Raw genomic sequence first — 23,105 nt, 5'->3', positions numbered from 1 at the left:
GGTGGCCCAGGCTGGTGGTCCAGCTCATATTCCAAGAGGCGGGCACTTCTGAATGTGGGCAGGCCTCTCAGAACAAGTCCTCAAGCGTCAGAGTCACGAAACTCATGAAGATCCACGTGCTCTTTCCTGGCTGGTCCAGATACCTGGGCCCCCGAGTCCCTCTGGAAAGGCTGCCTAGGTGGCCACCCCAGTGCTCCCCTGCCCGCTGAAATGCTGACAAAGTCCCAGAGCAGCAGATTCATCCTGCACTGCCCTGCCCATGTGAGCGTGGGGTCCACTTGTCACGACAGTCTGCTGTCCGCAAAGACCTGCAGCAGGTTTAATCTGGGCCAGGCCTGAATCCTGCTGCAGGCTCTGCTCCCACAGCCTCCAAGCTCATTGGATTTCTCTCTGATGACACTGGCTCATTCTGTGTAAACAATGCTCCAGGGCACAAGCAGGCAGGAAGTAAACAATTTAACCTTTAGAGTCTATAGACAACCAATGGGGATCTGCTATATGATTCAGGGGGAACTCTTGAGAAATCTGTATGCAGGCCAGGAAGCAACAGTTAGAACTGGACAGGGAACAACAGACTGGTTCCAAATAGGAAAAGGAGTACATCAAAGCTATATATTGTCACCCTGCTTATTTAATTTATATGCAGAGTACATCATGAGAAACCCTGGGCTGAAAGAAACACAAGCTGGAATCAAGATTGCCGGGAGAAATATCAATCACCTCAGATATGCAGATGACACCACCCTTATGGCAGAAAGTGAAGAGGAACTAAAAAGCCTCTTGATGAAAGTGAAAGTGGAGAGTGAAAAAGTTGGCTTAAAGCTCAGCAGTCAGAAAACGAAGATCATGGCATCTGGTCCCATCACTTCATGGGAAATAGATGGGGAAAAAGTGGAAACAGTGGCAGACTTTATTTATTTGGGCTCCAAGATCACTGCAGATGGTGACTGCAGCCATGAAATTAAAAGACGCTTACTCCTTGGAAGAAAAGTTATGATCAACCTAGATAGCAGATTCAAAAGCAGAGACATTACTTTGCCAACTAAGCTCCGTCTAGTCAAGGCTATGGTTTTTCCAGTAGTCATGTATGGATGTGAGAGTTGGACTGTGAAGAAAGTTGAACGCCAAAGAATTGATGCTTTTGAACTGTGGTGTTGGAGAAGACTCTTGAGAGTCCCTTGGACTGCAAGGAGATCCAACCAGTTCATTCTGAAGGAGATCAGCCCTGGGATTTCTTTGGAGGGAATTATGCTAAAGCTGAAACTCCAGTACTTTGGCCACCTCATGCGAAGAGTTGACTCATTGGAAAAGACCCTGATGCTGGGAGGGATTGGGGGCAGGAGGAGAAGGGGAGGACAGAGGATGAGATGGCTGGATGGCATCACTGACTCGATGAACGTGAGTCTGAGTGAACTCCGGGAGTTGGTGATGGACAGGGAGGCCTGGCGTGCTGCGATTCATGGGGTCACAAAGAGTCGGACACGACTGAGCGACTGAACTGAACTGAACTCAGGGAATCAAACAGGGGCTCTGTGACAATCTAGAAGCGTGGGATGGGGAGGGATGTGGGAGAGAGGTTGGGGAGGGGACATGGGTGCATCTATGGCTGATTCTTCTTGATGTATGACAGAAAACCACAAAATTCTGTAAAACAATTATTCTTCAATTAAAAAAAAATAATAAAGTGGAAAAAATAAATGTCCCTGGGCCAGGGAGGTCAAGGGATATTTTGACTGGACACAGAACAAACAGAAGGAGCCTGGGGTCCAGACAGGATCCCGGGGTCCTTGCAGAAACTCTGAACTTGTCACTCACACTTCTCCAACCAGGATTCCCCTGTTGATGACCTGGAGACCAGGCCTGACAAAGTGATGGGGACTCACTTGGCAAGGCAGGTCACACCACTGCCACCGTCCTCTGGGAGGCTGCTAGGGAGCCCTCACAGACCAAGATGGGGAGACAGGGCTGGACTCCCCCTCTCACTCGAGACTTACAGCCTCGTGACCTCAGGAAGGTCCCAAATGCTTCCCTGCTCCTCCCTCACACCCAAGAAACGCTCAGCTAAGTTGACGTCCACCAACTGTACAGTGTCTTGACTCGTTTATTTCTAAAGTCTCAGATTTTACCCCCAACTGACTTTTAGAATGATAAACAAAGGTTCTGATCCATCCTATGACCTCTGGGCTATTATTACTTAATTATATCCCATATAATACCATTCATAACTACTGTGAAAAAAGTGAAAGTCACTCAGTCGTATCTGACTCTTTGCTACCCCATGGACTGTAGCCTGCCAGGCTCCTCTGTCCATGAATTCTCCAGGCAAGAATCCTGGAGTGGGTTACCATGCCCTCCTCCAGACATAAGGACATGTAGCATTCATAAGGACTGTAGCTACTGTTTATTAAATACTGCACATTGAGTACAGAGCTTCACCTATATCAAGTTATTTGGTTCAATAACATGGGTATTATTCCCAATAATCCCTTTTCACAGGGAGGTTAAGTAACTCACCCAGATGCCCATCTAGAGTAGGGTAGGTTTTGAACCCAGACTCTAACTCTTGAGGCCACATTCCCACTCAACCCCTTCTCTGCTGAACACAAGCTACTAAAGGGCACTAGACTGGGAATCATTTTATTAAAAAAAACAAGAGAGAAAGAAGGAACATTTTAACTAAGCCCCATATAACACAGAAAACCAACCAAACTGATCCATGGACCACAACCTTGTCTAACTCAATGAAACTATGAGCCATGCAGTGTAGGGCCAGGGGCAATAAAGGACAGAAACAGTATGGACCCAACAGAAACAGAAGATATTGTGAAGAGGTGTAAAGAATACACAGAAGAACTATACAAAAAAGATCTTAATGACCCAGATAACCACGATGGTGTCAGTACTCACCTAGAGCCAGACATCCAGGACTGTGAAGTCAAGTGAGCCTTAGGAAGCATCACTATGAACAAAGCTAGTGGAGGTGATGGAATTCCAGGTGACCTATTTCAAATCCTAAAAGATGATGCTGTGAAAGTACTGCACTCAATATGCCAGCAAATTTGGAAAACTCAGCAGCGGCCACAGGACTGGAAAAGGTCAGTTTTCATTTCAATCCCAAAGAAAGGCAATGCCAAAGAATGCTCAAACTACTGCACAATTGCACTCATCTCACATGCTAGTAAAGTAATGCTCAAAATTCTCCAAGTGAGGCTTCAACAGTACATGAACTGAGAACTTCCAGATGTTCAAACTGGATTTAAAAAAGGCAGAGGAACCAGAGATCAAATTGCTAACATCTGTTGGATCACAGAAAAAGCAAGAGAGTTCCAGAAAAACACCCACTTCTGCTTTACTGACTATGCCAAAGCCTTTGACTGTGTGGATCACAATAAACTGTGAAAACTTCTGAAAGAGATGAAAATACCAGACCACCTGACCTGCTTCCTGAGAAATCTTTATGCAGGTCAAGAAGCAACAGTTAGAACCAGACATGGAGCAACTGACTGGTTCCAAATTGGGGAAGGAGTACATCAAGGTTGTATATTGTCACCCTGTTTATTTAACTTGTATGCAGAGAACATCATGCAAAATGCCAGGCTGGATTAAGCACAAGGTAGAATCAACACTGCCAGGAGAAACATCAATAACCTCAGTACGCAGATGACAACACTCTTACGGCAGAAAGCGAAGAGGAACTAAACAGCCTCTTGATGAAAGTGAAAGAGTAAAAGCGATGGCTTAAAATTCAACATTCAAAAAGCTAAAATCATGGCATCTGGTCCCATCACTTCATGGCAAATAGATGGGGAAACAATGGAAATAGTGACAGACTTTATTTTCTTGGGCTCCAAAATCACTGCAGATGTTGACTGCAGCCATGAAATTAAAAGACGCTTGCTCCTTGGAAGAAAAGCTATGACCAACCTAGACAGCATATTCAAAAGCAGAGACATTACTTTGCCGACAAAGGTCTATAATTTCAAAGCTATGGTTTTTTAAGTAGTCATGTATGAATGTGAGAATTGGACCATAAAGAAAGCTGAGCGCCAAAGAATTGATGCTTTTGAACTGTGATGTTGGAGAAGAGTCTTGGGAGTCCCTTGGACTGCAAGGAGATCAGATCAATCAATCCTAAAGGAAATCAGTCCTGAGTATTCATTGGAAGGACTGATGCTGAAGTTGAAGCTCCAATACAATGGCCACTTGACTCATAGAACTGGCTCATTGGAAAAGATCCTGATGCTGGGAAAGACTGAAGGCAGGAGGAGGAGGGGACAACAGAGGATGAGATGGTTGGAATGCATCACTAACTCATTATACATGAGTTTGAGCAAGCTCCGGGAGTTGGTGATAGCCTGGAGTGTTTCAGTCCATGGGATTGCAAAGAGTCAGACATGACTGAACAACTGAACTGAACTTAAAGCCCTACGTAATAAATAATAATTCAGTTCACTTTAACTTCCTTATTACACATTAACTCAAAATTACTCTAAAGGAAAGAAAATGCCTTTTCCACAAAACTACAGCCAATGGGATTTCATGTTAAATATCTGGAAACCCAAGAACAGCATTTATGCGCTGGTCATGCATGGCCACACAGAGACTGGGCTCCCCACCAATGCCCCTGTGGCTGCCAGTCAGAGCAGAAGCCCATGACTAGACAGCCTGCCCTCTCATACCATTTAGGACAGAACCATTTTCTGGACAGGCGGATATGCAGGTCTTTAGAAATAGGAAACCCACAAGCTTCTTTGCATGTCTTAATGGGGACTCCGGTGAAATATGAAACTAAATATAAGGGCTCTCCATTTTTCAACCAGCTTTTGGCCATAATCTGTTCTTGTGTTGGCAATAAGCCCTATTATTGTTTATGATGAGGGAACAACTCAGCTACCGTAAATGTGCACTTCCTTCTTTTTCCAAAGGTTTTCCATGCACCTCACCAGCAGCACTCAGGAAACCATAAGAGAGAATTTATTGCTCAACAACTACCCACCACCATTTCTGATTCCTGTATCCCACCTTCAGGTCAGCAAGTCTTGGTGCTTGAGAACTACACTCTCTAGGTAGGTTTACAAAAACGTCAACTCTACAATCACAAAATCAAACAACCAACCAAGTAAAACCCAAGGCTATGAGAACAGTTATTAACTCCCTGTCTCCTTGTGTTTGGTCAAGAACCATATAAATGATGGTGCTGAATGTTTCGTGTGTGTGTGTGTGTGTGTGTGCGTGTGTGCCCAGTCTCTTTGCACCCTCATGGACTACAGCCTGCCAGGCTCCTCTGTCCATGGACTTTTCCAGCCAAGAACACTGGAGCAAGTTGCCAAGCCCTTCTCTAGGAGATCTTCCCAACCTAGGAATCAAACCCACATCTCTTTAGTCTCCTGCATTTGAAGCGGGATTCTTTACCACTACCACCACCCAGGAAGCCCTGGATGTTTCATAACTCACCTAAATTCAGCACAGAGGAACCAAACTGGCCAGGTGTCCAGGGAAGACCCTGGTTCTCAGGGAGGGGCAAAGCATGGCACCTCTGCTTCTACCAAGGCAACCCTGGCCTTCAAGGCTCTGGAATGGAGCCCAACTTGTAGATCATGTTTATATTCACACACCTTGTACACGTGTATGCTCCAGGAAGCACACATAAAGTTCAGCTGCTGTTTCTCCTAGCCTCACAAACCCACCCAGGGTGGAAGTGAGTCACCAGGGAGTGGGGAGCAGCAGCCTGGCAGCTGACACTCTGGATTCCAGCCCCCTTACTCGATCTGCCCCTCGGATTCCTAAGCAGAACCCCAGGATTCCAAGAACCACCCTGCTCATTTTAAAACGCTGACTGCTCAGTCTGCCCGGCCCAAAGCAGGAGGCCCTGCTTCTCACTGTCTCACCAACAGGGTGAATTTAAAACAAAGCAAAACAAGAATGATTCACAAGGATTCGGATGTGGCTGTCTCACAGGAAACACGCGCACCTGGCCTCATGGCCCTACCTTCCACTTTCAACAGCAGTCCGGAAACCTCATGAAGCTTCCCCATTCTGAGGAAAGCTTCCAGGAGGAAGACACTACACAAGGAAGCCAGCCAGTTTCCCTCAAGATGGTCTTTCTAAATATCTATATGCTATTTCTATCCCAGTGAAGTCTCCCAATTATGCTTAAATAGACATCAAAGTAATAATCATGGGTAAAAAGGAACTCCATTCATCAGATGCATGTTAGTGACGTCTCCAGGGTAAAATTAGGCTATAGAAAGGTTCTCTCATTTTCTGGGCCCAGGTGTCCGTCGGATTTGGTCTGGAGCCGTGTGGCACTCAGGCTCGGCATCCGATGTGCACAGGGCAGGGTCTGCGGAGGGCGGCCCGGTCCGCTCAGAGAGGCCGCAGCATCCGGACCTAGCAGCTTGGCATCCTCTGTTCGCGCTTAGCAACAGCTACCGCTTAGCTACCGCGCCGGGCGGGCAGCCAAGCACGGCGCCGCCGCCGAGGTTACCCGCGAGCGTTGACCGGTAGTAACCCCGGCGCGGGCGGCGGCGGCGGCGGCAGGTGGCCTTTGCGCATGCGCAGCGGATTGCCCCTGCCCAGCCCGCACCTACGCGCGCGCTTCAGGGGCCGGCCAGTGCCCTTCTCTTCCAACCATTCAGAATATAGGGTTCCCGACGTGCACGAAAACCACCAGGCAGCCTCCGCCGGACCCTCAACCATATGACTGAAAGCAGGTGTGTCCCCGCCGCTTGGCAAGGACAGTGTAAACGTCACCCAGGGCCCCAGGCCTGCAGAATCAGCATCCGTCCCGGCGGAAAAGACAAGGGTTTTTACTCCATTTTAAAAGCCGGGCAAGAGCCCTGTTGGCGGGCCGGCCAGGGCCTCGCTTTCCCCAGAGCCGCCCTGGGCGAGGGCGCCGGGGGAGAAGTGTGGAATAGGGAGAAGGGGTTGCGGGGGTTGGGATTGGCCCCATTGAATTCGCTCCTTGGAGACAAGCCAGTCTGGTCGCCCTTGGAAGGAAGGGCAAGGTGAAGGACAGCTGGCCCGAGAACCCCATCCTGGAGGGCACAGGATCGACGGAGTCCTTAGGGTGGTGAACACAGCCGCTCCCGGCCCAGCCCATGAAGGAACTCTGGGGGTCTCTTTCCCAGGAGGTGGGAAGGCTTTCTGTGGCACCTTTGCTGCCACCAGGTCTGTGGTTGTGTTTGTCATGGGCAAAGAAAGGTGAGAAAAACAGCCGATCTTGCGTGGACCTGTGAAATGACAGAGGGAGGAGGGTTCTCAGTGGAGCTCGGAGCTGGTGGAGAGGCTGGTGGTTAGTAAGATTCGCGGTCTAGGCCTGAATCTGACATCTGCCTCCTTCTAAGCCTCCTTTTCTTCCTGGTTAGGTGCACACCGACAATGATGCCCTGTGGCTTCCCCATGCGCACTTAACAGAGACAATATGCTAAAGCAAACAGCATTTGTTTAGAAAAGCATTTGTTTAAAAAATAAACACTTCACCCCCAAAAGTGGGAGGGAAGAAACAACAACTGAGAAATCCCATTAAACTCCTGCTAAAAGGTTCACTTTCAAGATAGGCAGAGGAGATATCAAGGCGAGGGACTTTTTGTCTGAGCACAGCAGCTTGTCTGATGACCGTAAAAGAAACAGACAGAATGACTCGGGTTCTGTTTTTCAGTTTATCCCCACCCTTATCAGTTCACCACCGGCAGCATTCCGGGAGGGGCTCCTGCTCACTGCCCTGCCCCCAGGAGTGCCACTGCGCTACCTTCTCCCAGAGCAGGGCTCCAGCTTCACCTCCTCTACCAGCCACATGCTTTTCATTCCCTCCTTTCCAGATAGCCCCGGAGCTTAAGGCACCTGGTTTGTACATAGGCTTTTTTCCTCCCAGTTTGTGAGCTCATTTCAAGACCAAGATAATGCACATTTCTTCAGAGTTTCGAAAAGCAGAACTTGGATCAACAAATGAACATTACTCGAGTTGAGATTTCAGCTCCACAGACAGAATTCTAAGAATGAGAGTTGTGCAAACATGGACCTGGTCAAGCCGGGAGGTGCCAGGCCTTGGTTGCTGTCAGGATGGAGCAAGAAAGATTGCTCCATGGGTGAGAGGTCAGAGGAGGGAGCTCCCAGGCTCCTTTGAGCTCCAAGATTCAGGCTCTAAATATAGGACTCCATTGGACATACTTGCAGTCTTGAAGTCAAGCACAAAGAAGACTAACAGCAGACACAGCTGACGAAAAGTAAAACTAAGGGCTGTGGGTCAGGTCAAGTCACGGCAGGCACACCCGCCTCCATCCTAGACTCTGAAAACGCCTCCTGATGCCTTTTTGCAAATTATGGGCGAAACCACCCAATATTAGAGATACTTTATTCAAAGGTAAGTTTTCTATAGAGGTTTTGGAACTCTATCAGTGAAGGTTTTATAGAGGATGTACCGCCATCCTAAAAGCTCCTCGTTTTGTTCAGGTCAGTCTTTCCAAATGTTTTTCATCTGACCCACGTGGTTGCCTTTGTTCCTTAAATAAGCAATTCTGCTGGTTCTAGAACTGAACTCAAAACAAGCAGGTGTGTGGTTACTAAACATTTTATTCTAACAGTTTATATACAAAAGAAATGGTTTCATGTTCAGCAGAATGTCACCTTTGGTTATATCTTGGCCTTGATGGATTCACTTCTGGTTTATACAAGAAGATGTTAGTTCCAGCATATGAAGTTTTAATGAGCATACTTGGGGGTGTTAAAGGAAGGCAGGAGGGTACCTACCCAGCAGGCGAAGATGAGTGTCACAAGAGTGTACTCAAAAAGTGACACAGTGACACCAGCCCCCCACTGAGCAGAGCACCATCCTGCAAGGTCACACTGAGGAGACCAGATGGCTCCAGACCAGGCACACTCTTTAGAAAAATGGCAGTGTGTTAGCGGGTCCTGCCACCTGGAAGGCGACTGGGGTGGCCTGACATGGACATGAAGGAGAAGAGGAGACCTCAAAGCCAGTGTCAGCAAAGTCACCTGTGCTATGTCTGTGGGGGCTGTAGAGCCTGATCAGACTACATAGGGATCATGCACCCCTGATTCCAGGTCCCTGTTAGTGATGGTTTGACCTCCATGCAGCAGGCCCCAAGAGAGCTACAGAAAGGGTGCCTAGACCCTTTGGATGTTCAAGTTCTGCCTGTAAGCTAGCAAACTCTTTTGGTTTTATACATAGTCACACTACCTCCATCTGTCAGGAGAGTTGGCCCATCCTCTATAGTTTTTCAAGGCAATGGCACCCCACTCCAGTACTCTTGCCTGGAAAATCCCATGGATGGAGGGGCTTGGTGGGCTGCAGTCCATGGGGTCGCTAAGAGTCGGACACAACTGAGCGACTTCACTTCACTTTCACTACAGTTTTTCAAAGCCTCTTTCGGAGCCTATAAGGCAGAGATTCAGAACTATTCCAGAAGACCTCATCATCAAAAGGGCCTGAGCCAGTGGCCTGTCCCAGGGAGCCACAGAGAACCTGGCAACTGGCCCTGGAGGGGGCAGAGGAGTGCTCCAGCTGTCTCCATTCACCAAGGTGACCTGGGGTCATTGGGCTCCCCATGTCAACACCCCAGCATCAAGCAGGGAGTCCTCGTAAGCAAGGTCTAGGTTTGCTAAACTGCACCATAAGACCAGCCACAGCCTCAAAAACAAAGGCAGAGTATCAGAAGCCTTTTCTTTGCTCCCCAAAGAAAGCTTGCCTTTGCATGACAGTTTCATAGAAGATGAAAGTAATTGATGTATGGCCAATTCATTTTGCTGTGCAGTAGAAACTAATACAGCATAGTAAAGCAACTATATTCCAATAAAAATTAATTTTTAAAATATCATTCATGCTAGAGGAGCATAAACCTGCCTTCACACCTAGGCAGCCCACCCCCTAGAGCCCCCTCACTGTTCTGGGATTTCTACAGTCCTCCTTTCACTGGCCTTCCTCCCCATCCATGTCCCCACCAGTTGGATCAATTCACCCAGTGCTGGGATGGAATCCAGTCTTCCCCTTAATGGAATTGCTGAAAGGGATTTTAATGGCACCTTCTACTCATTTTAGCCAGCCTGTCATTGCAGGCCTTGTGAAATAGCTGTGGAAATTAAGAGAAAGCAAACTTGAATTTGAGAAGGGCATTCAAATGCATTTTTATGGCTCAGAAGCAAACCAATACAGATAATCTGATGTGGGGCTGCCCAGAATGTTTAACTCTATCCTGACATTTGGCAAGGATGAGGCTGGAGGGTCTGGTTTCAGAGTAGGAGGTGCTGTCCCATTCCATCGGAATATTAGCATGTTGAGACCCCAGCCGGGCTCAGGAAGAGGAAAGAAGACTCTCTAAAGCCCCAGCTAGGATTACTTTTGTTCTCAACCCACAGGTAATCTGGGGAGGTATAATTTCATTTCTAAGAATCAAGTCACCTGTTTGTGCAAAGCATGTCAGGCACACCAGCCTCACCTCCCTCTGGAGAGGACAGGACAGCCAAGCCTCTCCAGGAGATTAGGAAGCCTCTTTATGGGTCCCTGTGAAAGGCAGAGGTGACTGACATCCAGGCAGGCCTATTAAAGGGAAAATAAACCAGAAGTAACAGTAAGGCAACCCTCAGTGGTTCTGTAAAAAGGGGCGAACCATACTCATGCCACGGTGGGCCTGTTGTCAGGTGCCCATGCTGGGGCCGGGGGCTTACTGGGTGTCTCGTTGGGGCTAGTCTCGAAGCCCCCATGCTTTCGTGTCCCACCTCCCCTGCTCCTGGGACCTGGGATATGTCTCCGAACCTCCTATACTCACTGCATTGAAAGGACAGAATTGGCCCCTGAGTCACCTAAACCAAAGTGCTGCTTGAATTTTATAAATGGAAATGGCTTCATTCTCCCTGGAAGGCAGACGACTCGAGAGTACCCACTACTCCACTTCATGGGCAAGCTCTGAAAGCCAGGGAGTGCTGTATGCGTGTAGAATCGCCTCTGCTCCACCTCAGCCTTTCATGATGTGGATTCTCTTCCTAACAGGGGTCCTGAGCTGCTGTCTAGCACAGGAAGCTCTCAGCTCAGTGCTCTGTGACAACCTGGAGGGGTGGGATGAGTGGGGGTGGGGGGGAGATACAAGAGGGAGGGGATTATATGTATGCTGCTGCTGCTGCTAAGTCACTTCAGTGCTGTCCAACTCTGTGTGACCCCATGGATGGCAGCTATAGCTGATTCACTTCCTGGTACTGCAGAAATTAACACAACATTGTGAAGCAATTATACTCCAATCAAAAAAATTAAAAAAATATATATATATATGGAGTCCTAAATGTTACCAACACCAACGCAGTGCCTAGCTTCCACAAAGCAAAAGCTACTTTCAAATTTAAGCCACACTGGGGTGAGTGAGGACAATTAAACTAGACGTTCCCCTACTTCCCTCAACACAGTAGTTCACACGACTAGTTAATGTTATGATACCAAAGTCCAAATTGTTCCAAGTCATCTGTCCCCTCAACTCTGGCTCCATGAGTGAATTCCTTGAGGTAAAGTCATTACTGTATCAGAAGTCAGTGAGATCCTCCCCGGGGGGCACTCTTTTCTCCTGGGAATGCTTCCTTTCACAATTATGCTCTCTGCTAGGAATCTATTATACGATCCACATTTTCCTCTAAAGACATCATTAATCATATAGTGAAAATGTAACTACAATTGAAAATTCAAGATGTTTTCTCAAAGGCCACAGTCAATGCCTGGCAATCATCAAGCTCAAGAATTGTCAAGAACCAGTGCTGACATCGCCTTCTTAAACATGGTGTCACTCACATCCTTTCCACTAAGGGATATGAAGCTTCCTTTTTCCATCTTCTTTAAAATAATTGTGTAGGAGCTTGTGATATTCTAACGCCAGTGACAGACTTTGCTACAGCATTCTGTGTCGAGTTATTGTATAGCACCATGTTCTGGGATGGGGGTCGGGGGAGGCTTTCCTGGAGTTTACTTGAGTGGACTAGTGTCTGTGTGAGGGGGAGAAGCATGGACAGGAATCCAAGGCGAGTGGAGGTGCTGGCTCTGACTTTAAGTGACCACCCCAGCCTTCAGGCTTCTGTGTTCATCACTCACTATACAACCAGGCAGTCCTGAAACACGTCACCCTCTCAACCCACAACTCTCATTTTCCTTTCAGAAACGCCTCTCCCCTCCTCAGCCCCACTGTGATCCTTATAGTGAGCTCGGCACATAACGTTGAATTTTAAAAAACAAACAACTCAATACAGACAGAAAAACAGAACATGGTGAGAGAAAAAAGCACAAAAGCTCCTGCCCCAACCGTCAGTTGCACTCGGCATGACGCCTGGCATCACACATCACACAGAGGTGACGCCAAATATAAAGCTGCCACCAAGAGAAAAGGGAGACGCTGGCCAGCTGGATGAGCAGCAGCAGAGCGGGCCTTGTGGGCACTGAGCCTGGAGAAAGCACCGCTGCCCTGTGGCCACAGGAACCCTGGCACTCCGAGGCCCTGCACCAGGCGTGGCCTGGGCACCAAGCTGGACCACCAAGTCTGAAACCACCGTCCAGCCTCTGGCCATCCCCGAAGCTGAGGCTCGGGGCAAGCCTGCACATACTGCTTCCTCTGATTTGGTGAGAAGGTGGACAAGTACACCCCCAGCCTCCGGGCGTGTGGGAGTGATAAACCACCGGGGCACCAAAAACAAAGGAAATGATGGAGTGCAGGGAAGGAGGGCAGGGCCGGAGGAAGCGAACAGAGGTGCTGCAGAGGCCAAGGAGGAAGCCGGATGGAGAAGTCAGGCCTCGCTGCTTGAGAAACCAGCAACCCAGACACATCAGCCTGCCTTCCACTCCAGCCCTAACCATCTCTGACTCACAGGCAGGTCCCTGGGGCCCACACCCTACTCCTCCACCCAGCCCCCCATCCCGAGCCTACACAGAGGTTACTTCAGGGCAAGTGTCTACCCGGAAGCCACCTGGGCAAGGCTTCCTAGTAGGCCACTGGCCATGGACCTTGGTGGCCTCTCCCTTGCTAATTAAGAGGCCATTTTCCGCTGACAATCAGCGTGACCAGTTCTAACAAGTAGAGACTATAGTGTGGGCAAGCCACACATCTGGCCAGGAAGTGATATTCTTCACCTGCCAGAGCCCCAAGTGAACACCTGCCAGGTTGGATTTCAAGCCAACATTCTGCCTCCGTTTTCAAATGGTGGCATTTCTGCATTGCAAGTTGTCTCCATCTGAAAAATACCCATCTAAGCACTGCTAACATCATGATCACATTTCCAAGGCCACACGTAACACATGGACAGAAACCTGTTCACTCTCCCACAGGTTTGCCACCACTTATCTATAGAGATGCAGCAGGTCAAAACCTCACAATGTCCTCCTAGTCACTTAGTGCATTTTTTCAATAAAAATCTTGGTTTAAGTGAAGAAGGAAAAAGCTGGAAACTTATGTTGAAATTTCAAGAGGCTCAAACAAATAGGCTCCTGAGCCTATCACAGAATTTCTTTGTTAATGAAACAGGCTGACACACCCTGAAAATATGTCTCAGATCACTCAGATACTATCAGCTGCTGATAGTATTTGTTTGGGATCTGTTCCTGGTTGTGGTAACAGACCCACAGTCATCCCACAGTCAACTTGGCTCCAAAGTCCCAGGGATCTGTCAATCAAGGCTTTAAAACCACGGTTCCAAGGGATTCTGGGGTGCCACACCAACCATCTCAACAGATTCGTGTCAAGGCAGTAGGAAACAAGAAAGGGAAGGCAAGAGAGGGCAGAAAGATGAAAAGTTTAAAAAAAAAAAAGTGAGTCTTGGTGGGTCTTCTTCATAAAGAAAGAAGGATAGAGCCTAGATTAAGTTAAAAGGTTTAAACAATATAAACATTTAGAAGGTACCTGAATCACTTTGTTCCAAATTCCTCATGATTTTCCAGTTGTTTTAAATGGTTCAGTAGGAACTAAAGACCATCATTTCTGGGTGACATCTAACATGCCCTCTCCCAGTCACCTCCCTCCCTTGCCTCCAAAGATAGACACAGGATGGGTACACAGAGCTGGGGTGAATGAGGAGTGAATTCCATGGGAAGAAGTCAGTCAGGCTTGAAAAATAAATACCAACCCAGGGAAGCATCAACTCCGAAAATCCAGACCTAGCAAAGGAGCATCTCCATTGCAAAGAAAACTCAAAATACCATCAGTTGCCGATTCCCAACAACAAGCAAAAGGGCAGCAGCAAACTCGTGTGTGTGCGCGTCTCCCAAGATCTCTGAAGTCTCACCTGCTCCATCAGCTTTTCTGTGTTTACAGCTAGCCCACCAACACCCCCCTGAGTCAGTCCTTTCAAGACCTATAAACATACACAACTGGTTTCCAGAGAGGTTACCCTAGGTCACTGGTTACTTTTCAACACTTCAAGCATGGGAGGAAACACCTGTTTCCATTTTTCTCCGAAACTAAAAAAGTCCCATCTAGAAAGACTAACATTAACAGCATCCAGTAAAGAGAACCCTCCGTGTTCAGACTGGAAGCCAGCACACAGGAACATTGGTCAAACTTTGTGATCATATCAGAGTTTAAGAACTACTGTGTGAAAAAAAATAAAATAAAATAAAAAAATAAAAAAAAAAGAACTACTGTGTGACTCACAGACACAGAAAGCAATCTTGTGGTTACCAGAGGGAGAAGGGGAGAGATAAATTAGGAGTTTGGGGTTAACAGATACACACCACAACATATAAAATGGATAAACAACAAGGACCTATTGTATAGCCCAGAGAATGCTATTCAATATCTTACAATAGCCTTTAATGGAAAAGAAGCTATAAAAGTATGCATATATATATATATATAACTGAATCACTTTTCTGTACACCTGAAACCAACACAACATTGTAAATCAACTACACTTCAGTGAAAAAGACAAAAACAAAAACACTCAAGATGTCTCTTGAGTCATCTAATCTGATCTGTTCATATCATGAAAAAAGTGAGAAAGTGAAATCGCTCAGTCGTGTCCGACTCTTTGCAACCCCATGGACTGTAGCCTATCAGGCTCCTCTGTCCATAGGATTTTTCCAGGCAAGAGTGCTGGAGTGGATTGCCATTTCCTTCTCCAAGGGATCTTCTCGACCCAGGAATAGAACCCGGGTCTGCCGCATTGCAGGCAGACGCTTTACCGTCTGAGCCACCAGGGAAGCCAAAAATCAGGCATAAAGCAATCAGAGAGATTGGCCACAGCAGAGCCAGAGTGGAAAGAGACAGTCCCCCACCTTCCAGACCCAGATTTTCCCAAACCACCTGATGATTCCTTCAAGGCTCCGCCCACCGTCGAAGGCTCCGCCCACCGGCCTAAGGCTCCCAGCTGCTCCGCTGCCTACCTTTCTTCCTCCACCAGGGGCCTTCTGGGACAGAGTAGGAGAGGTCCTTGAACTCAATGTTCACTGCCGCTCTCCGAGGCAGGGAGGAGAGGCGCTGGGCTTCTGTGAGATTGTTGTCCTCCTTCTTCAGATGTCCGTTCAGCAGCTCCTTCTCCATGGTGTCCCTGTTGCCGAAGACTACCTCGTCCACCGAGACGCACACTGACTTGGGCTCTGTCATCCCTGAAGAGCCGTTCTAAGGAGACAGGAAAGAAGCGCCGAGAGCGAGTGTAAGCCACATCACGGCAAGGACCACAAGGAGAGAACCGTCCATCTATCAACACTCCTCACCCTCCACCGTGCCCTCAGCAGCACAGGATGGGTGCTCCCCTAGAGAAATTCCCTCTCTCCAGCCTTCACTTCTTCTACCACTATAAATATGCTAAAGCTAAACTATGAAACCGATCTACAGTCTTATTTAGAAATCATAGCATCTAATCACAAAACCAAAATAAATACACCACTTGTCTCAAAGAATGAAACATCAGCCACCCTAAAAAATCATCTACTTACAGTCCACTTGTTAAAAAACCCAACAAAAATGCATGAGACTGCTAGAAGTGCACAGCTGAAAGAGCTTTATGATGATCTCCTTCAGTACCTCCCTGGTGTAAAGTCATACACGTTTTTCTAGAGCAATGGTATCGCTTGGACCCCTGGGAGTTGGTCTTTGTGTTTTCCTGATAAATTTTCCAACCCCCCTACAACTCTCCTCTCTCACTGTTATCTTCATAATAGCTCTGAAGTGTTGGAAAGCTTGATTTTTTTCTCTGTGATACAGACAAGGAAACTGAAGCACAGACTATTTTAAGGAACTCTACGATCAAGTGAGGGGCAGAAGGGATCCCAGAATATGCTGCTGCTGCTGCTGCTAAGTCGCTTCATTCGTGTCCGACTCTGTGCGACCTCATAGACGGCAGCCCACCAGGTTCCCCCGTGCCTGGGATTCCCCAGGCAAGAACACCAGAATGTGAGTCATCCATAAAAACAGGTGCCTCTTCCATTGCATCACCAGGATACCTAATACGTAGCTCCATCGGCCTTTCAGGCTTCCACTGGGAGTCCACTGAACAGGTGACCCAAGAACTAAAAGTATTTATGCAGAGAAAGGAATATCCTTTCTAATGGCTTGGCAATACTGAACAAATCAATATGCTTCAGGCACATGCAAAACACAGAAGAACCCTGGGGTAGACAAATAATGTGCTGTGCTTTTTCTAGCTGTCTCTTAAGTGGAGAGAGAATATTCCCCCATGCCAAAAGCATGGGCCTCCAGTGACACACCTCCATACTGTTGAAGGCAGTCCGCCTGATCTAGTCTGATCTGGATGACCATCTTTGATAATTCAGGCCCTTCTGATGGCTGTAAGGCTGGGTAGCCCCTGACATACTGCTATCTGTTCTAAACAGGAATAATATCACACTTATTTTTCCATAGGTTTGTGGGGTATTTCTTTAAAGTTGATGGCTTTTTGATCATTGTTGTTTCTAATAAAAAAATCTAAAACAAAACCAGAGGGTGGACCATCAATAAACATTCTTACAAACCCCAGCAACTCTAGTGACTAAAACAAGCCCTCTCCCCATTAGAATGACCTCTTGTGTGTACAGTGACCGCATCCTTAATGAGCTGACATTATTTTCATCATGGGATTTAAGGGCCCCTGCAGTATCAGAGGATTTGGAGGTTTCAAATCTTTAAAGCAGGAGTAAGGGGATGGGGAGATGTGACCACAGGGGTTTCTGGTTCTTACGATGCTTGAAAATGTTGTTTTGCAGTTTAAGAAAAAGACACACACACACACACACACACACCTCCCAGGCATCTCCCACCTCTGGAAAGCTTAACTGCATCAGAACTTAGTTCATTGACTGTAACATTCTGTGGATAAAAATTAAAGTGCAGAGTAAAACTCTTGACAAAATTAATCTTGCTTTGCCGCTGGCACCAAGCACGTGAAGTGCTTCAAACGCAAACATGAGTGGGTTCGTGCATCCCCCACACAATCGGGTTTGTGTCAGCCTGACAACGGGCCTCCTCAGAGCCTGGGCTGTGGAGGAGTCCCTCCTGCGCCCAGGAGGGCGCTGCAGGGCTTCCGCATCCGCGCTGGCCCAGCGCCTTCAGTGATGGGACCCCTTGAAGGAACAAGAGAGACCCTGCCCTAGTTGTGCACGAGCTTGGCTTTGACCCGCCAGTGCGACGCTCACCTTCAACTCCAGCGCACAGAGCAGCCCCAAATGCCATTCCTGTGCCACCTGTCTTGCCCTTCCGGGAACAGGAGCTTCTTTCTCCGGGTTATAACCCAGTCTGACTCCACAAGAGTCCTGGAAGCACCAGTCCTGGCTTTGGCCGGGGGTTGGGTAGTGGAGGAGAAGGAAACGGCGGGGCGGTGGGTACGGTAGTAGCGGAAGGGCTAGGGGCCGGGGGCGGGGCTCAGCATCAAAGAATCCTCCTGCAGTGCAGGAGAGGCAGGAAAAGGGGTTCTGTCCCTGGGTCAGGCAGATCCCCTGCAGGAGGGTTTGGCAACCCACTCCAGTAATTCTTGCCTGGAGAATTCCATGGACAGAGGAGCCTAGCGGGCTACAGTCCACTGTCGCAAAAGGTCCCACGCGACTGAGCATGCATGCACGCATGGGGTAGTGGAGAGACCAATGGGCAGGGCAGTTAGCTCCAGGCCTGGTCCCCAAAGTCCGTCCTCACCCCCCACCTTAAAAGATGAGATGTCTGCGTGGCGTCCTGAGGCTCTAAAGTCTGGGTGGCCAATCGTTTTGTGTTCAGTTAGGGACGGGGAGTTTCCAGCATCCCCTCTGCAGAGCGTGGCTGCCTTCCCCCTCCTGCCGAGGTGGACCATCCTGAGGAAGCCCAGGGACACGTCGGGTCTCGCAGTGCTGATGAAGCCCACACAGCACGGGGATGAGCAGCCATTACTCCACCCTCCTCCCAACTGGAGCAGATGCCCACCTGGAGCATGGCGAGGGCCTGACTTCCCCTCTAGACTTATCTACTCCCTCCCTTCCTCACTCTTAGCCCAGATAAAGCCCTGGGGATCTGCAGCCAGCCAGCCAGACATGCTCAGGGCCAAGACTGGGCCCCAAAGAATTTCAATACGAAGGGGCCAGGACTAGAAGGAAGACGCTACTGGGACCCGCAGGGGTCACCCAATGCAGCGCGGGCCTGGGGGTGTGGGACACACGGTGCTTCTGAGGAAATAAACTGAGCTGGGCTTAGCAAGGGGAGGTGGAGGAGAGGTGCTGCTTCATGACGTTCCCTGCGAGGGAACAGCAGGTGCAAAGGCTGGGCAGCAGGAGAGGGCGGAGCACCTGGAGACCAGAAATTCGGGGGCTGGAGAGCTGATGTGGGGTGGGGGAAAGCGCTTCTGGAACAAGATGGGACTAGAGAGGCTCACCGGGTCCACAGGGTGGAGGGCTTGCCAAGCTTGTTAAGGGATTTGCATTCTATCTGGAAGTCTCTGTGGGGCCGCAGAGGGATGTCAAGGAGGAAGTAGCCAGTAGCCGAGTAGCTCCGCAAGGTGCGGGAGCCTAGGTGGCAGGAGGGTGGTGGAAGTGAGTGACCTCCACTAGCTGGGGATAGTGTGGAGGGAGACAGACGGACAGACCGGTGGGACAAAGCTGGGTGAGTAAACTGATTTGGTACTGAAAGAGAGAAGCCAGAGGCCCGTATTTCTTATATAAAGTTTTGAATTATTATGCCTCCGGCGTGGTAGGTAAACGATTATGAACAATAGCGACTATTCATTCAGTAATGCATGACAATGTGCCCAATTACACTCCAGGCTGCATAGATTACTCCCCTTCTGTCTCCACATCTCGACAGGGGGTATACCCTTTTCCACTCCACTTCACAGAGCCTGAGGCCACAGGGCTAAGGAGAGGCCGAGCTGGGGGCCAGCTCCTGCAGGGTGCTCCCACAGGCAGCGTCCCTAATCACGCCGGAATATTGCTTGGCTTTCCATAGGCAAATTGCAGTAGTCCCTAGGCCATCCCAGCCCCTGTTCATCGCAGGCAAAGCCACAAGAGTAGGGAAACCGTACAAGCCCACCTTCCAAAGCAACCAAAGCAGTGCATACCATCACCCGTCTTTCCAACGTGTGTCCAATTAATAAAATCCTACAATCCTGTCTGATGGGAGGTAGTGGCTGTCACTCCAAAATAGACCAGCTCTCTTCAAACACACCCTCAGATGAGAGCTGCCGAGGATGTAGGTTATAGCTAGCTTGTCCTTAGCCTCCGGAGCTCATTAAAAATGAAACAAATATATCTTCCCTCCCTATTTGTTCCCTTTCATTGTATGTTTCCCTGTCTTACCAAAGCATTGTCTTTGCCCTCTCCCTCCACACAATTTGTGCTGCATAATAAACGGTAAATAACAGCAAGTCCATTCACAGGTGTTGAGTGGCAAGGAGACCCATTTGGACTGTTTTTGCTTGCTGTTGGTACGAATTTTTTCTGGGCCACTGATTTCCTTGCATATCTAGATACCTATTTAGCTAGAGAGGGTCTCTAACAGTCGGCAAGCCCTGCCCCCACCCCGGACCATAGTGACGCTGGTTCACTCTCTACTCAGGGAAGCCCAGTTGGAGATAGAAACTTTGCAGTATCTTTTCACAGCATCTTGGGAAGGAAAGGAAAGAGGAACTCACAGGCTCCAGGCATTGGCATACAGTCTCTCCCACTTCTCTCCCTGCTGCAGCTACAGTGTCCACCTTGATGAGTGGACCCTGCATTTGGAGGGCAGGCCCCCCCCCCAAACACACACACTGGAACCTTGAGCACAAAAAAAGGGAAAACTAGGTCCAGCACCCTCAAGAGCACTGCCTAAGGGAAAAGAACCCGTGTCAAACCCTTAATTAAGCAAAGGGTAGGTGTCACTGATACGGTCATTCAGAGTGCCAACCTCATCGTCTCCAAAACCTGGCTTCCAACAGCCCCCAATGCCAATCCCATTGGAAGCCCTGCCCGCCCCACCCAGCCCAGCTCAGGGACTTGTGAACACGGGTGGGTGGTTTTCCCATCCTCCAAGGCACCTTCTCTAGACTCACACCTGGCAGTCAGCCCTGGGCTGGACCCTAGAGGAAAGTTTAGGGCCCTAGGAATGTCTCTAGGGTTCTGCTTATGACTTGGGTCGAAATTTTAAATGTAAAAAAGGACAACGTTTTCAGGGAGAATGATTTTCACGCAAAACAACATTCGCTGAAAAAAGTGAGCTCAGCCTCATGTGAAAGAAACATCTAAGTTCTGGTGCTGCATCAAACCGTAAGGTAACATTCAGGAAATCTTGGCAAAAACATCTCTACCTTAAAACATGCTGATTCACTATTGTCCCACATGTATAAACCACTTTTGCAGCTTTGAAAGGGCTTCAAGAGTTAGTTACCAGGCACCTCCAAGACCTGAAACTTTCTTTACCCACAACTAACAACAATAATCTCCTTCATTTTCCATTGCCACCTTCATTCTGGAATCCCAAAGAAATGAACACGTGCAAAATGAAAAATAGTCAAGTGTTACCCAAACATTCAACCAGATAAAAGCAAACGTCATGAGGGGGCTGCCTTTTTCATTTGGGTATCCCTCTCATATATAAGAAGCTAGGTCATAAAGGCAGAGACCTTCCAGAGATGGGACCCGGCATGTGGATCCCCCTGTCCCTGGCTCTTTCCTGCTCTGCCAACCTCCTCAATGTGTCCGCGGCCCCATTCTCTCGGTTTACACAAAATCATTATATAATGAGCTGGCGAGGCTGGATATGTTCTACAGTAACCTGTTTGGAATCATAGGATGCAGTTGTCAGAGCAGAGCATGCGCAGAAACCCGGCTACGATTTTTTTTTCTTTCGCTCAAGGCAAGAGGTAACTGTCGGTCAAATCCTGCGGAGCCCTGCTGACTTCAAATACAGGATGCTAAAAATGAAATAAAGGCAAAGGATGGGGAAGAAACCCGTGCGTGCTGTGCACGGTGGGGTTACAGCTCATGGGAAGTGACTAGCAGGATAGTAAACACACAGACAAAGGACAGAAGAGGGATGCATGGTGGGGTGGGGGGGGCGGTTGGTGGGGGGGGAGGCGATTTGGCTTGGAATACGGAATACTTTATTCTATCTGTACTTTAGATGACCTGAAATCAGTCCAGAAGTACCTCACTGCACTGCTGGTGTGCTGGGCATAGAAATGAAAGGCCCTGGGATGGGTGAGACTTTTGTTTTGCTTTTTTTCTAATGTGAGTTTATGGAGCTGTTTTAAAGGGGCAAGAGGAGACTCCTGACCACCTATAGAAACAGCACTTACTGTAAGTGTCTAGCAAAGAATTCGCCTGCACCCGGTGGTCCCCCTACGGAGCTGGCACCCTTGGGAAGAGTGAGATGAGCGCCTTTGTCCCCACCCCATAGGTAGAGAAATGTGACCCAGGCTAGTCCCTCACTTGCCTCCCCCTAACTCCGTCCGCCGCCCCCTCCTGAGCAGGTCCGGGAGAGGCTGTCCCCGGGGGCGAAGGGGCAGCCCAGGCTCTCGACCACCTCTCTCTTTTGTTCCCCTAGACAGTGCCGGCGCTCCGGAGAGCAGCGCAAGAAGCGCCGGATCCTCAGGCTCCCGCCACGCGCGCGGGCAGAGGCATGGGACCCCCGTTTCCCTCTGACCCAGGCTGCCGCCCCGCCCCAGTATGCCATGGGTTCCCAGGCCGAGCACTCTGAGGCTGACGAGGTCACGGCCATCTGTCTAGTTGTGGGACCTCCTCCTTCCCTTCCTCCGTCCCCTGGCCCTCCGCCTTCCCCGCGTCCTCGGCTGCAAGCAGCATCCCGAGGCGTCAGGTGGCCAGGTCGGGGGGCGATGTGAGTCGGGCGCCTCCCCCGGGGCTCACGGGCAGATGTCAGGGTGCGGGTCTTTGTGCGTTTCTTATTCTCCCGGAGAACAGAACCCAGCGCCGGGGGCAAAGGATGCGCTCACTCACCATGGCGGTGCCAACCGAGAAAGTGGCCATCAGACAGGCCATGCCCCGGGGGCGGCGGCGGCGGGGACACGGCTGCGGGCGGCGGGGACCGGCGGCGGGCACGAGGCTGCGCTCGCACCGGCTCGGCTGCTGAGCGCCGAGCGGGCTCGGGCTCGGGCTCCAGCTCTAAGGGCTCTGGGGCCCCGGCCCCGCCCACGACTCGCCCACTCCGGCCCCGCCCTCTACCAGCGATTGGCCGGCTCGCGAGGGTGGAGCGGAACCGACAGGTGCGCGTGCTCTTGTTTTGCTTCTGCGGGGGCGCGGCTGGCCCAGTTCTCCGCGTCCCAGCTCCACTGGCAGTCCGAGCCGCTGGCCCAGCAGGTGCCGAGGGTCCTCCCTGGACCTCGAGTCTTCGAGTTCCAAAACTCACGAGGGCTAGGCCAGGGACCCTGGGCCCCCGACTGTCAGCTGGGGGTCCCCTTCAGGACTGCCACCTCTCAGCCTGTAGTGCTGTGCCGGGAGGGGGGTTGCGGAGTTCGTTTTGGGAGGGAGAGTGGAAGGGTAAAGGAACTTCTCTCTCTCTCTCTCTTTTTTTCTGTTGTTGGGCACCTCTCTGCCAGGTAGGAGCGTGAGAACTAAAGAGGAGACGGCCGCTCCAATACCCGCCCCGCATTACAGCTCTGTATCTGGGACACCCGTCCTTGCATACTGAGGCAGCACATTCACTCATTCACCCAACATTGCTGGGTGCCAGACACAGAGG

At 49.6% G+C, this 23,105-nt stretch overlaps 1 protein-coding gene across 2 annotated transcripts in view; it reads right to left on the bottom strand.

Annotated features, from left to right (window-relative positions):
- Positions 1–22,635, bottom strand: part of ABCG1 (ATP binding cassette subfamily G member 1) — a 65,102-nt gene extending 42,467 nt beyond the window's left edge. For both annotated transcript variants that reach the window (XM_018051686.1, XM_018051689.1), the window contains exons 1-2: positions 22,364–22,635; positions 15,362–15,596 (exon numbers count right to left, since the gene is read on the bottom strand). In XM_018051686.1, coding sequence (XP_017907175.1) covers positions 15,362–15,596; positions 22,364–22,405 — 277 coding nt within the window. In that variant the 5' untranslated portion in view covers positions 22,406–22,635. The remainder of the gene's footprint in view (positions 1–15,361; positions 15,597–22,363) is intronic.

Source organism: Capra hircus, chromosome 1 (assembly GCF_001704415.2).
Source record: "Capra hircus breed San Clemente chromosome 1, ASM170441v1, whole genome shotgun sequence".
In the NCBI taxonomy this organism is placed as follows: domain Eukaryota; kingdom Metazoa; phylum Chordata; class Mammalia; order Artiodactyla; family Bovidae; genus Capra; species Capra hircus.
The sequence above is the reverse complement of the archived record's forward strand: the minus strand, read 5'-3'. Positions and strand labels throughout refer to the sequence as shown.